Source organism: Bos taurus, chromosome 3 (assembly GCF_002263795.3).
Source record: "Bos taurus isolate L1 Dominette 01449 registration number 42190680 breed Hereford chromosome 3, ARS-UCD2.0, whole genome shotgun sequence".
Classification (NCBI taxonomy): Eukaryota; Metazoa; Chordata; class Mammalia; order Artiodactyla; family Bovidae; genus Bos; species Bos taurus.
Genome location: NC_037330.1, coordinates 15414193 through 15427201, shown reverse-complemented (window position 1 = coordinate 15427201; position 13009 = coordinate 15414193). Strand labels below are relative to the sequence as shown.

General features: G+C 57.9%; 1 protein-coding gene and 1 non-coding gene across 4 annotated transcripts; one reads left to right on the top strand and one right to left on the bottom strand.

Annotated features, from left to right (window-relative positions):
* Window positions 1-1307: 1307 nt before the first annotated feature.
* On the top strand, window positions 1308-1403 carry MIR92B (microRNA mir-92b). Its single transcript, NR_031222.1, has one exon. It is a non-coding gene; the product is annotated as a microRNA mir-92b (primary transcript).
* A 279-nt stretch (window positions 1404-1682) lies between these two features.
* THBS3 (thrombospondin 3) lies at window positions 1683-12624 on the bottom strand. 3 transcript variants are annotated; one of them, NM_001101839.2, is given in 23 exon segments: window positions 1683-1985; window positions 2074-2213; window positions 3144-3316; window positions 3561-3757; window positions 3937-3985; window positions 4095-4273; window positions 4437-4630; window positions 4915-4967; window positions 5104-5222; window positions 5553-5712; window positions 5989-6096; window positions 6189-6299; window positions 6495-6647; window positions 7022-7099; window positions 7340-7480; window positions 7841-7989; window positions 8123-8174; window positions 8260-8342; window positions 8545-8571; window positions 9397-9499; window positions 9606-9862; window positions 10504-10710; window positions 11708-11826. In NM_001101839.2, coding segments are annotated over 23 exon segments (2871 nt in total). In that variant the 5' UTR covers window positions 11787-11826; the 3' UTR covers window positions 1683-1926.
* Between the last annotated feature and the right edge of the window lie 385 nt (window positions 12625-13009).

The following is a 13009-nucleotide window of genomic DNA, read 5'->3' as shown; positions in this document are numbered from 1 at the left end:
CGAAGTACGAAATTCCACCCAACCCTAGGGTCTTTCCTTTCCCCGAATCCACCAGGTAGCGGCGGCTCGCTGGCCGGGCTCTCCCGCCCTCTAGTGGTCACCAAGAGCTTCACCCGGCCTGCCCGAGAGGGCTGAGGGGCTACCCGGGTCAGGGGAGAGGAGGTTGGGTGGCACTGCCTAACTGGGGGCAGAGAGAGACTGGAGAGAGCAAGCCCTGGCCAGGAGAGGCAGTGGCTTGGACAGAGAAGGGGAGGAACACACTGTATCATCGATGGAGGGATTGGGGGTTTTAGGAGGGGGCTCGGACCTGTCGCGGCGCTGTCTGGAGGAAATGGCGCTAAGTGGGAGGGGTCCTGAGTTATGTGGAAGGGGCACCCAGGTATTTGGGCGAGGACATCGGAATGTGGGAGGTGGAATGGGGCAGATTAGTTACGCATTTAGGAAGCAGAGAATAGGTGGGGCGACAGATAGTATTTAGGAGCACGGAACTATCCTTTGGAGAGCAGAGTGGCGTTTGGGGCAGGTACGCACAAGGTGGTGGGGTGGTGCAAAACAGTATATGAGGGTGCGTGATTTGGGAAGACCAAGTTATATTTTGAAGGGCAGAAACATGTGGGACCGAGGAGTGTTTGGGGCCACAGCGGCGCACGTGGAGTTTATCGGGCCCCATTCGGAGGTCCTGTATTGCAGTCTAGACGGACAGAAACAATTACATCCGCATTAGGAAACAATTGTTAGTCCCAAAGAATACAGATTGCGAAATGAACTTTAAGAACACTTCGGTGCGGCGGGATTGGAATGAAACCAGAGGAGCAGGACCGGAGGTCGCAGGCCCGCCCGGCTCCGCCGATTTGGCGCGGCTTTGTGCAGCGGCGGGACCGGGGGCGGGCTCGGGGCTGGGGGCGTTACGTCATCGCGCCGGGGAGCTGGCAGAAGAGGCGGGGAAGCACCCCCCGCCCCGCCCCCGCAGGCTAGAGAAAGCGCGAGTATCTAGGTGGGCGGCCCCAAAACTTCAACCCCGGGCGTTGCCAGGCAATGGCCATTCAGTTCGGTTGCTGGGACACGCGTCACCATGGCGACGGCTCCGCGCCTAGCAGTCTGAGTATTTAAAGAGCAAGCGCGCGCAACGCCCGGGCGTCGGAAAGCGGCCTTCCGGGATATCGCGGTCTCCCCTTCTCCCTCCCCTTACCACCCCCTTCACCCTCTTCTGGGCGCCAAGTCTCTCTGGCCTCCAAGGTGAACCCAACTCCTCAGCGCGTCCTGGGTTCTCGGGCTGGTCCGGCTTCCAGCGGTGGAGAGCGGGATTCCGGGCCCCGGGCGGGCGGGAGGGACGGGACGCGGTGCAGTGTTGTTCTTTCCCCTGCCAATATTGCACTCGTCCCGGCCTCCGGCCCCCTCGGCCCCCCGGCCTCCCCCTCACCCCGAACGGGGCAGCCCCAGCCCTCCTGGCTGTCGATCCCGGCTGCTCTTAGACTGGAGTGTCGCCGCTGCCACCGTGAGTAAGTGGGGCTGGGAGGACTTTAGCCATCCTCCGACCAGCACCCCATCCTTCACCTAACCCCCGTCCTCCATCTAGTCCCCGTCCACACCTTCCTCACCAAACTCCCTCTAGATCTCTAACTTACATTCTACTAGTCCTCTCCCTGCCCCGGAAAATCCCTAAAATAAGTAACTGCACTGGCTTAGAAAAGAACTGAAACTTTATGGCAATGTGCTGTTATCTTTCCTGGGGTTAGTGCCTGAGAAATACCCCCTTGAAAACTTCCCATCTCCTGAACAGTGGGGTCACCACCCCTCTGGGGCTGAACTCGTGGTGGGTGCCAGAGGAGGGTCGGTGTTTAGCTGAGGGGCTGTAAATTAGACTCCAGGATAGACCCCAAGGCCCGAGGGTCTAAAATCAGGATCCTGAATACAGTGGCCACCTCTTCACACTCTTCCCTGAAGCAGCTGCCTCCGGAATGGCTCAAAGTCCTCGGGCACTGTGTCTGAGAAAGGAGATATGATTAAAGTCAGAAGATGTGACTCTCCCATGAGGGCACAAGAGGTCAGGCTGTTCTCCGTCTAGAGCCTCACCATTGCATCGATACTGGAGATTGGACCAAATGATGTTTTCTTGGGAGAAGCAGAATACACCAAGACGCCCCCCTCGCATGGATGTGTCAATGATCACCCCAGAATCGGCCACTAGCTGGGGACCCTCATAAAGCTTCACCCTGTCCAGGATAGGAGTGTCCATTGGTGCTAGGTGCCAGTGGGCACTGTGCCACCATGACCCAGCCCTGTTCATCCCCAACCCCCCTAGGGCTCACCGGGCCTGAGAGAGGAGGGAGGTGGGGAAAAGGGAGGAAGGAAAGGGGGGAAGGAGGGGTGCTTTTCTCAGGCCTGGGGCCCCTGGCTCTTTGTCCAGCCCCCTTTGCATCTCAAAGCACCAGCCGCATTCCGAGCGAGGATTGGGTTGCCATGACGATGAGTACAATGGGCTGGGGGGTGAAGTCACCCGCTTCCCAGGCTCTAGTCCACCCCCACCATCCTCTGCCCTGGCGCCCCGCAGCCCCAGGCACCTTAAAGGGGAACCAACCCAAGTTCCTGCACTCTGGGCTCTGGGCCATTTCCCCTCCCTTCCCTGTCATCCCCACCAACTAGGAAATGCAAAGTTGTGGACCCAGAGCTGAACTGAGAGGCCTCAGCCTGGCTACTAAGAGATGCAGTGCGGAGTCTGGGCTTCTGTTGGCTCTTCTGTAAATGATGATCCCTTCCAGTCAGACTCTGATGAGGCAGGTTCTGGGCTGGACCAGTGATGAGGTGGATTGATGTGCCTCTCCACAGACTGGCCTGGGCTTTGGAGGCTCCCAGATACACCCTCATTTTACAGAGAGGGAAATGGAGCACGGCAAAAGAAGGACTTGCCTAACATTGTTTATAGGTCCTCAGCAGCACCAGAGCCCAGGCTGCCTGATGTTAACAAGCAAGAAGGGCCAGGGCAGCTAGTCTGTGGTAAGAGGGGAGGTAGAGAGAAGTGGTTCCAGTCCAGGCCCATGGCACCACAGCAGTGAGTAGAGGAGAAGTCACTGGTGAATCCCAGCTGGAGAGGAAGGAAAGGCTGGGCCTGGGGTCTCTTGGGAGGGCTCAGCCCCTCCCCTCACCGAATATAGCCCACTTGAGGCCGGTGCAGCAGCTGCCAGCGGTAGGAGGTCTTGTCACGCCAGCCCACATTTCGTGGATCAGTCCACAGCAGTCGTACCTGATCAGGAGTATTGCCTGTATGCCACAAGGCGTTCCTGAGGTGCTCACCTGGGCCAGACACTGATGTCACTGCCTACGGGGCATCAGCAAAGACAGTGGGTCAACCGTAGTACCAGAGGAAGGGAAGACAACAGGTTGGTAGGTGCAGGTGGAACAGGGAGTCAGGAGAATATTCTGGAGCCCCAGGGAGCCCACCTCCAGGCCAGATGTCTGGATAAGAGGCTTCCCCCTGCTCAGGCGGTGGGGGAGGCCCCAGGGTTGGTGGGGGAGGCCTTGGGAAGGGGCCCTGGACGAGGGAGTCTGGGCAGCTGTGGGACCTTGAGCTGTAGCCCCGGCTGGGCAACAGCCCGGAAAGGCGTGGCCTGCCAGTAGGTCTGCTCTGTCTGCTTCCACATGACCACGTAGAAGCGGCCGCTGTCCTGATAACTGAAGAGAAAGCCTGCGTAGTCATCGTCCGTCACAGTGTTCACATGGAAGGTGCCTTCAAAGTCCACACCGTTGAAGGCTGTATATCCTGGAGGTGGGTGGGAGGGGAGGTGGGATCAGGAGCAGGGGTAGCAAAGCTGCTAACTCCCATTGTGGGGTGGGGGTGGGATGGAATGCCCGGTGGGAAGGCAGTGGCCCATCCTCTGCCTGGAGGACCCCTCCATTGGGAAATTATTGAAATTGCTGAATTGGGTGCTCCTTACATACCAACTGCCAGGCCGGGGTCACTGTTCATGGTCTGAACAATTTCCATGCCCTGGTGGTGTGCAGTAAAGACAAAAGCCCTGGTTCCAGTGTGCTGCCCTCCCTAGGCTCTGCCTACTAGTCAGGTCTGACAGCACCCACCCAGCTCACTGCCCCAGTACCTGGTTGAGCACGACCCAGTTGGGGTCAATCTGAGCATCACCTTCAGGATCCAGGACCACGGTCTGATAGGCACGAAAATCTGTGAGGGTTACCTCTGCACTTTCAGGACACACATCCAGGGGGTCGACCACTGCATCATTGTCAAAGTCATCCTCACACACATCACCAACGCCATCGCCTAGGCAGGATGAAGCCAGGTGCTCAGGGAGGCCCTGGCCACTGCCAGAGCCAGCACTACCACCTCAGGCCTCAAGGTGTCAACCTCTCTCCCCAGCAAGGTTTGCCACCTCTCTCTGAACAAACCCCACAGCAGTCCAGTCCTCTGGCGACCCCAGCCTTACCATCTGAGTCCTTCTGATTGGGATTGGGTACGAGGCGACAGTTATCAGGACCAGGAGGCACGTAATCTGGAACCCCGTCATTGTCATCGTCCCCATCACACTCATCTCCAAGTCCGTCGTTATCTGAGTCCAGCTGGGAGCTGTTGGGCAGCTGTGGACAGTTGTCCTTGGTGTCCTGATGTCCATCCCCATCACTGTCCAGAAGAACAGGCACCAAATAAAGGCTTTTAAAGGTACCGCGTCCTTCCCCACTCTTCTGCTTAGGAATCTCTCTGGGGTATACCCTCCATTCGGCCAGAACCCTTGCAGTCAGCCCGATGAGGTGGAGGTTCAGCAGTAGGAATGGGAGGTAGACTATGGGCATCGCCTCCTGCTCAACAGTAGTGGAGAGTTAAAGTTGGACCCTAGAGGGGATTGAGAACATGCTAGAGGAAGGCAAGGTTTCCCCTAAATTTCCATCTCTTGGCCCAAACCCTACCTGTCTTCATTGGTGTCACAGGCATCTCCCACTAGGTCACTGTCTGCATCTGTCTGAGAGAGAGGGACCTTCTCTCACCATCTCCCTTTCAGAATTCGAAAAAGGGTGACCTGACCACTTCCCGTCCAAAGGGCTGGGCTTCATCCACCAGTCACCCACCCCTTCCCTGCCCTCTCCATTCCCCTATACCTGGGTGGGATTGCTCATTTCAGGGCAGCTGTCGCAAGCATCTCCCACCCCGTCCTCATCCCTGTCTGTCTGCAGCGGGTTGGGGACTTTAGGGCAGTTGTCCAGTCCATTGGGGATGCCTGGAAGTATAATGGGGGGTCACACGGGGTTACCACTAGAACATAGTCACACTCTTGGCTTCTCGGTTGGTGAAAGTCCTGAGCTTTGTCTCCCACCCAGAGGACAGTCAGGAAATCTGCCTGGAGCTCGTCTCATCCTTTTGCCCACTCCTGGCCTAACCCCACAGCCTCCTTCACGTGCCCACTGACATCGGCCACAGGTAACCTCTCACCCAGTCTGACTTCCCCCAAGCATCACCCTTCCAGAATCCTCAGCCTGCCCGCTTCATTGCTGCCCTATCCGGACTCTTCACGGGGTTCCCAGCCACGCCCCCAGCCCCAGGCCTGCACCGTCGCCATCTACGTCGTTGTCACAGGCATCCCCTTCCCCGTTGCCGTCTGTGTCTTTCTGGTCATTGTTGGGGACGTTGGGGCAGTTGTCACAGGCATCACCAAACGAATCTGTATCTGAGTTTTGCTGGTCCTTGTTGGGGAACAGCCGGCAGTTGTCCTGGGGTGGGAGGCAGAGAATCAGGCCACCTTGCCCCGTCCTTGTCCCTGCACCCTGTCTACGGTCCCACTCCTGTGATGGTCCACCGCTGTGGCGCAGTCCCACCCACCCAACTTCCCATGTAGTCCACGTCATTCTGGGTACCAGGCTTATGCCTCCCTAATGTGGAGCTCTGGGACCCTTCCTTGGGAGCTGCCAGTGGCCAAGGGGGACGGGGTTGTGGGATAAGGCAACAGTTGCCGAGGAGCTGGAAGGGGCAGGACGTCTAGGCACCACCTCAACGTTCTTGATGCCATCCCCGTCGGCATCATCGTCGCACTGGTCCCCCACGCCGTCGTTATCAGCATCTTCCTGCCCAGAGTTGGGTGTCAGAAGGCAGTTGTCCTAAAGGTCAGGGAGAGGAAATGGATGGAAGAGTCCCGTTCTGTGCCGGCCCGGGGCGCCCTGCCCTGCGCGCGCTCGCCTGCCCCTTGTACCTGCTTGCAGTGTTTGTTGTTGTCCATGCAGGGCAGTGCCTGGTCCGGGTAGCCATCGATGTCCGTGTCGGGCCCACACACGTTCCCATTCCCGGCCCAGCCCACGTTACACTGGGGCGACACAAAGGGTGGGAGTTAGTGGTCTGGGTTGGCTCCCCACACCCCACCTTCTTCAGGCCCACCAGTTTCTGGGTCCAGGCCCACCTCCCGTTCCCACGCAAGCCCCCATACCAGTCCCTAGACGTGGCCCTTAGCCCAACCCCTTTCCCCAGATCCCGTTTCTTCTGAACCCTAGGCCTGGCTCACCGCACAGGACACTGCACCGTTGCGTTCAAAGAGACAGTGAGCGTGGGCGTGGCAAGGGCTGTGGGCCGGGCTGTGGCAGGTCCGGGCCGGGAAGCAGCCCTGGCTCTGGTTACCCACAAAGCCCAAGCGACATGGACCACACTTGAACGAGCCCTAGGAGGAGGGAGCGAGGCAGTGTCTCAGGAAGGAGGGTCAGCCCACCACGACCAACAGTATCCCCGTCCCTCGAGGCACACAGGAGGAACCCTCACAGATGACAGGCCCGGTCTATCACTTATCCCCTTTAGTTCTCCTGTCAACCTTTCAAGGAGAATAAGAGCCCCATTTTCCAAGGGAGGATGTGGAAACTCAGTAAAGGTAAATAACTTGCTAAAGGCTAGTAAGAGGCAGAATCAGAATTCCAAACCAGTCCATGTGGAACACCTACCATGCATAACATCCTGGATAGAAAAGGAGGAGGGGAGCAGGAAATCTGAGGAGGGGGTTGCACTCTCCCCCTACCCATGCATGCAGAGTGTTCAGCTCACCACAGTATTGGTGCAGATGGAGTTTGGGTCACAGCCACCATTGTTACCATCATTGCATTCATCAACATCGTTGCAGACCTGAAGGAGCAGACTTGGGGTAGAACCAGACTTACTCTGGGTCTCCTCAGGTATAGAAGAGAGCACTTGTATGGCCTTATCTGTGAACACAGACATGAAGCCCAGACCCAAAACCAAGGCAAAGCTAGCAGGTAAGCCAGGAGCCTCATCCCGTTTATCCCAAGGGCTCGACATCCAACCCTGAAGTGCTCATCCCTGCAAGGCCCAGATCTCTTGTCTACATACTCTGCCCACCCTGACCTGTTTGCTGGCCCGGGCGTAGTCAATGCCCACACCAGACACCCGTGTGCCTTTGTAGCCTCGGGGACAGGCCTCACAGTGGAAGCCAGGCATGGTGTTGATGCAGCTGGAGCCCGGGAAGCAAGGGTCCGCGTGAGCACACTGGGGGTCAGATGAGAAGGAAGGGGTCAGGTCCCCGCCTGTGATCCCAGGACCACTGCTCCGGTCTCCCTGTTTGCAGGCCTCCCCTCCCCCAACTTCATGGCACTCTGATCCCACCCTGGCCTCCTGTGGGCTTCCTCTGGCCGGCCCTCTCACAATGCCCCTGCCAAGCTCCTGGCTTCTTCCCTGCATGACCTTGTTGTCTTTGTCCCAGACCTGTCTCCTTCCCTTCTCACCTGTCTTTTGGTCTCCAACCCCAGGTTCCTCTGCTTCTGACCAACATTCACCCCACCTTCTTGGGCCGCTGATAAACTCCCTCACCCCAGCTTTCTATGCTCTTCCAGAAAGGGCCCTCTTCACCTCATTGATGTCTGTGCAGTGGGTGCCATTGCCCTGCAGGCCAGGAGGGCAGGGCCCACAGCGGTAGCCAGGGTACTCGTACACTTCCATGCAGTCCACGCCTCGGAAGCAGGGGTTGGGGCTGCAGTGGGAACGCTGTTCATGGAAGCCTGGGGGGTGGGTTTGGACACAGTCAAAGCCACCCAGAGGTCACCATTTTGTTCACCAGAAGTGGAGGCTAAAGCCCCGGGGGTGGGGAGCACACTGATGCCATGTGGAGCCCTCCCCTACTCTCCCACTCACCGCACACCTGACACTCCATGATGGTGTTTCGGATCAGGGACATTTCTTTCACCTGGTAGACAGAAGGATGAGGAGGAATCAGCTCTTGGCACCTGCCACCCTACCCAGAATCAGTGCTACCCGCCTGCCCAACAAACCTGGTCTCGGATGTCATCCCGCAGTTCCACCAGGATCTGGTTGAAGAGGGTGAGCTGGGTGACCAAGGCCTTGGTCTGCTCCCCTGTCAGGGTCCAGGGTGCAGAGAGGCTCAGAACTGGGGCACTAGCCCTGACCCCTCTCTGGGTAATAAGCCGGGTGCTGCCACCGTTGCCCACCCCCCACCTTTAAATCCCACTCCATTCCTGGCTGAAGAGGACTTCATTTCAGGCTGCTGTATCTCCTCCGCACCCGCATGCCCCTTCATTTTGGCATGGCCTACTCACCTAGGATGGAGTGGAGTGCGTTGGTCACTAGAGAGGACAAGAAAACACAGAGGGTGGAGGTGTGAGGAGGGGCCTGGCTGGTTGAGGAGAAGGAAGGAGAAAGGGGCTGGTGCCTTGAAATAAAGATGAGGTATGAATGGCAGGAGGGCAGTGGTGATGGGCCAGCCCCACCAGCTCCTTTCACTGGATGAGGGTCCCTCTAAGGGAGCTGCCACACAGTCAAGACCCAGATCCTCCTGCTCCCAGGCATGGCTGTGGCAGAAAGGGTCCAAGCGAGAGGTGACCTGACGCAGGGCCAGGGCCCCAATACATTCCATTTCCTCCCTCGAGCTTCTGCCACAAGAGCTCTTTGAAAGATCTGGGAGAAGTGGACATTTTATTTACTTAAGAACCTCTGAGTACCCTTGTCAGAGAGACCAGGCAGATGAGAAATGCTTAGGGAAACTGCTGGTAGGTGACAGATGTCAGTGGGAACTAAAAAAGTCCTTTAGCTTAGTCAACCGAGAAAGACCAAGCCACTACCTTCCTTTCCCCCACTCAAAGGTCTTCAGAGTTATACTTTTCTTTTTTTTTTTTTTTTGGATCCTTCTATTTTCCTGGCCACCCTGATAGGCAGGAGGACCTTAACGGAGATTTTGTTGAGCCGTGCCTCCTGGGAATGTGTTATTTGGAGATCATAGAGTCAGAGGTGAAGGAGATTTGGGGTAACGGAGTCAAGAAGCCCCAGGGATAGATGAGGAATAGGTGAGCCGAAAGAACTGGTGTTAAGGGGAAGAGAGGTCAAGAGGATGGAAAGTATCAAAGATGGCAGGACTGGGACCCGGGATGCCCGCTCACAGAAGCATGTGTTACCTGCACTGTGGATGGACTCGTCTCCCTGGAATGGACACTCACTCAGGGCTCCAACCCGGGCCATGGACCCGCCCAGAATCATCTTCATGGATTCCACAAAGCCCTGTGGGGGGAGAGAAACATTGTCATGGGGGAGGACCTACCAACTTCCTCCTCCCACCGGTGCAAACTGTTCACCGACACTCAGAGGGTCTTCCTTTTCTGCTCACCTGCATCCTCAAATAAGCCTTCTGTCCAGTCCTAATCTCCAGCCCATTGACCTCTGCTGGAGGAATGGGGGCCAGTGCCGGAAGTCCAGCATGCTGGTCGCCCAGTTTGCAGTCCACATAGAGCTGCAGGGCAGGGCTGGGTTTGGATGGACCTCGGAGTCGCAGGAGAGCCGTGTGTGTGCGCCCGTCAGCCAGGCCTGCTTGCTGGAGGTTCACTGCATGCACCTTGCCATCCTCCCGCTGGTACCGCACCAGCACTGCCCAGAAGGGGAGGTCAGTATGCCACTGTCCCCCATCCCCTGTCTCCTAGCTGAGCCTTGGATCAGTTCTTCTGAATACCACATCTCTAGGGCTGTCAGTGCTTACTCAGCTATGTATCTCTCAATACCTTGTACATAACAGGTACATGAAAAATGTTTTTCAAACTGATTCAAAGACTAGGATTTTCTTAGTCTTCAGTGTCATCAGATCACTCTGTCCTCCATCCTTCAGTGTTATCAGATCGACCTATCTATCCATTACCACTCTATCATGCCATCTGATTACATGAGGCCACTCTATCCCCTGCTAGGATGGCAACTGGTTCCGTACCCCCTGAACTGTTCCAGGGATCTAAGAGACCTCTATACCACTGCTGGGGCACAGAGACAAGCCTCCCCTCCCCCCAGACATCCCACATCCAACTCCCCACACCCACAGATGCCTCACCCTGTTTCTTGGGTGCCTGGCCTCCCGAGGCACCTCCTAAGCATCAGGTGCCCCTGGTGCCTGGATGTAGCCTGACGGGTCCTCAGCCCCCGGTGGAGCCCAAGGAGAATAAAGAGGGCTCTGAGAATGGGGATGAGGAAGAATGCTCAAAGGGGTCACCACTGCAGGAAAGGAGATGCCCACTAGTCACCTTTGTTGATCTTGCCGACGACAGAGGCCTCCAGCCATCGTGTGTTGTCGTGGCGAGAGTAGAGGCCAAAGAGGACACCACCCTGCTTGGGGGGCAGGCGGAAGGTGGACAAGAGATAGATGTCCCCAGTGGTGAGCAGGGCTGTCCGGATCTTCTCCACCACAGCTATCATCTGCCGGGACTCGCCCACTGTCAGCAGGTCGATCACTGGCCAGGCAGGGATGATCAAGGTCAGACCTCTGTTAAATGCTAAGGCCCGCCCTCTCCTCTGAGCCTTCAGGGGTGGGGCATCCGTTATCCCCACCCCATAGTGTTCACTACCCCTTGAAATCCAACCCTTGTTGCTATCAGAGGACAAGGCATTGGGCCTCCCTTACTGGCACTCTGGGAACCAGCAGGCCTGAGGCTCACTTGAAAATACAGAAACAGAACCCCACAAACTTGAGATGCTCCCACCAGGTGGCGCAAAGGAGTCACTGCTGATCTCCAGTAGAAGCACCTGGTGCCCACAGCACAGAAACGGGAAGGCAGTTTCTCTTTGCACCGCTGGGTTTGGCTCATCCCACACTCTTAGTGCCCCTCCTCCCATGCTGGGGGTTCGGCGCACTCGGTCTAGATGAGAACAGCTGCCCACTGAAGGCTGTGACCCTCCTACTGTCTGGCTTTCTCCCACAGGAACGTAGGACCCAGCTCCTCTGCCTCCTGTGTCCTGGCCAATCTGTGGTTTCCCTTCCAGCCAGTAAAGAATCTGTGCCTGTGTCATCTGCTCCAACTACCTCTCCCACACCCACAGGCCCATCCCACCACCAGACCTCCAGGAGAGCCCAGACCTCTTGCTCCCCACCCCCATCCTGTTCTTAGGCAGCCAGGAACCCAGGGATGGAAGAAGCCCACCTTTGAGCTGCTCTCCCAGACCCTGGGGTGCCTGGGGATGCTCAGACACCAACCCAGCCAGGCAACCCTAGCTAGCATCCAGCCCCTGAGTCCTCTGCCCTGGCCTCATGCTGACCCTGGCCAGCTCCCACTCATCCACCACCTTCCAGTGTCAACTCCTCCCCCACGGGGCCATAATTTCATCAACTCTTCCCTCCGATTCAATTTCAGAATTCTCTCCTCTCCTTTGGCCCACATGTTCCCTGCTAGTCGGCTGGGGACAAATGGGGAGGAGGCAGAGAAGGGGCTAAGAGGATTGGTACAGGCTTACCCTGCAGGTCCTGACTGGCAGATACGAAAGTGCAAAGGAGGAGAAGAGCCAGGGCCCCCCGAAGTTCCTGTGTCTCCATGCCGCTCAGCCGGCTCACTACCCCTGGCAGGCAGGCGGCTGGGAGGGGAAAAGGCTAGGCGGAGAGCAGGAGCGGGGGGCGGAGGGACTGGAAGGGGGAGTTGAAGGGGGGGGGCCCGGCAGGCGGTGAGGGGGGGCTGAAACAAAGAGCTGCCAATCACCCTGGAGACATCCCCAGCCCCGGGAACCAGGGACACTGGGGAAGAGTCCTGGAGGCCTCCTAACCTCCTGCCTCTTCCTAATGGTGCTCTCCCCCAGGTGCCTCCCTTTCTCCGCATCACCAGGCATCTCGCTGTTGGGGGCTGCTACCGAATGCTACTGTTTTCTGGAAGCCACAGTTGGAGAAGGCAGGAACCCTTGGCAGGGGTAGTGCCAGACAGTGGGCATTATTCCACAGCTGGCATGAGAGAATTCCAAGGGAGTGGCCGAAACTAGCTTGCTATAGTGCCCAGGGGATGTCCGTATGGAATGAAGTTTGCTGCTCGGATAGAGCAAGTGCTCTTCATCAGGATGGGGGGTTGGGGGGGTGTCCCATGACTTGTGGTTGTGCCTTCCTTGCCCCCTCACTCCTAGGAAAACTTGGAATCTGGAAGCGTCCGGTGGGAACTGGAGGGAGAGCCTAAAACACTGGTCAGTGAGGCTGGAGTGAAGAAATCAGTAAAGAGGAAAGGGATACCAAGGACAGGAGTAGGCCAGAGGACCGGCCAGGGACCGGGGGCTAGACTGGGAACACTGGGGGGTACTGGCGGACAGGCCGTGACCCGGATGAGGCGGAGGGGCGCCTCGGTTCCCGTTACCAAGGCAACAGTCCGCGAGCCCCACCTCCCCTCCCCCCACACACACAGGCCCCAGCCCAGCCTCGCTCCGGCCGCCGCCACCGCCCCTGTTTTGTTTCCATGGCAACAAGAGGCGCGGGGCTGGTTCCAAACATAACGCGCTGTGGAAAACATGCGGCTCGGGGGACCCCCCCGCAGCCCCCGCTCGGGGCCGAGCCCTGAGGGGCCCCAGAGCAGCCCAGACGTCTTGCAGATTTGTGAGGGCCCCCAGAACCCGTCATGGAGCACAAAATCCCCTTCTCTTGCTCCCACCGCGTCCTCGGGTGTTCAGGGCTCCCCTCCATCGGGGCTCCCTGATTCTCCAAGGCGCGCAGGGCTGAGGATCCATCCCCCCTTCGGGAGGCACCTCTGGATCAGGCGGCGGCCGCCCTGCCCAGAAGCCCTCGGC

Bases quoted from the DNA above. Each gene is read 5' to 3' on its own strand.
- THBS3 (XM_059882220.1), bottom strand. From the start codon at position 11,786: ATGGAGACACAGGAACTTCGGGGGGCCCTGGCTCTTCTCCTCCTTTGC. The intron at 3,758-3,936 runs GTATGTAAGGAG...ACCCACCTCCAG, and splicing joins TGACCCCGGCCTGGCAGTTG to GATATACAGCCTTCAACGGT. The intron at 2,214-3,143 runs GTGAGGGGAGGG...TATCCTGGACAG, and splicing joins CCTCAAGTGGGCTATATTCG to GGTGAAGCTTTATGAGGGTC.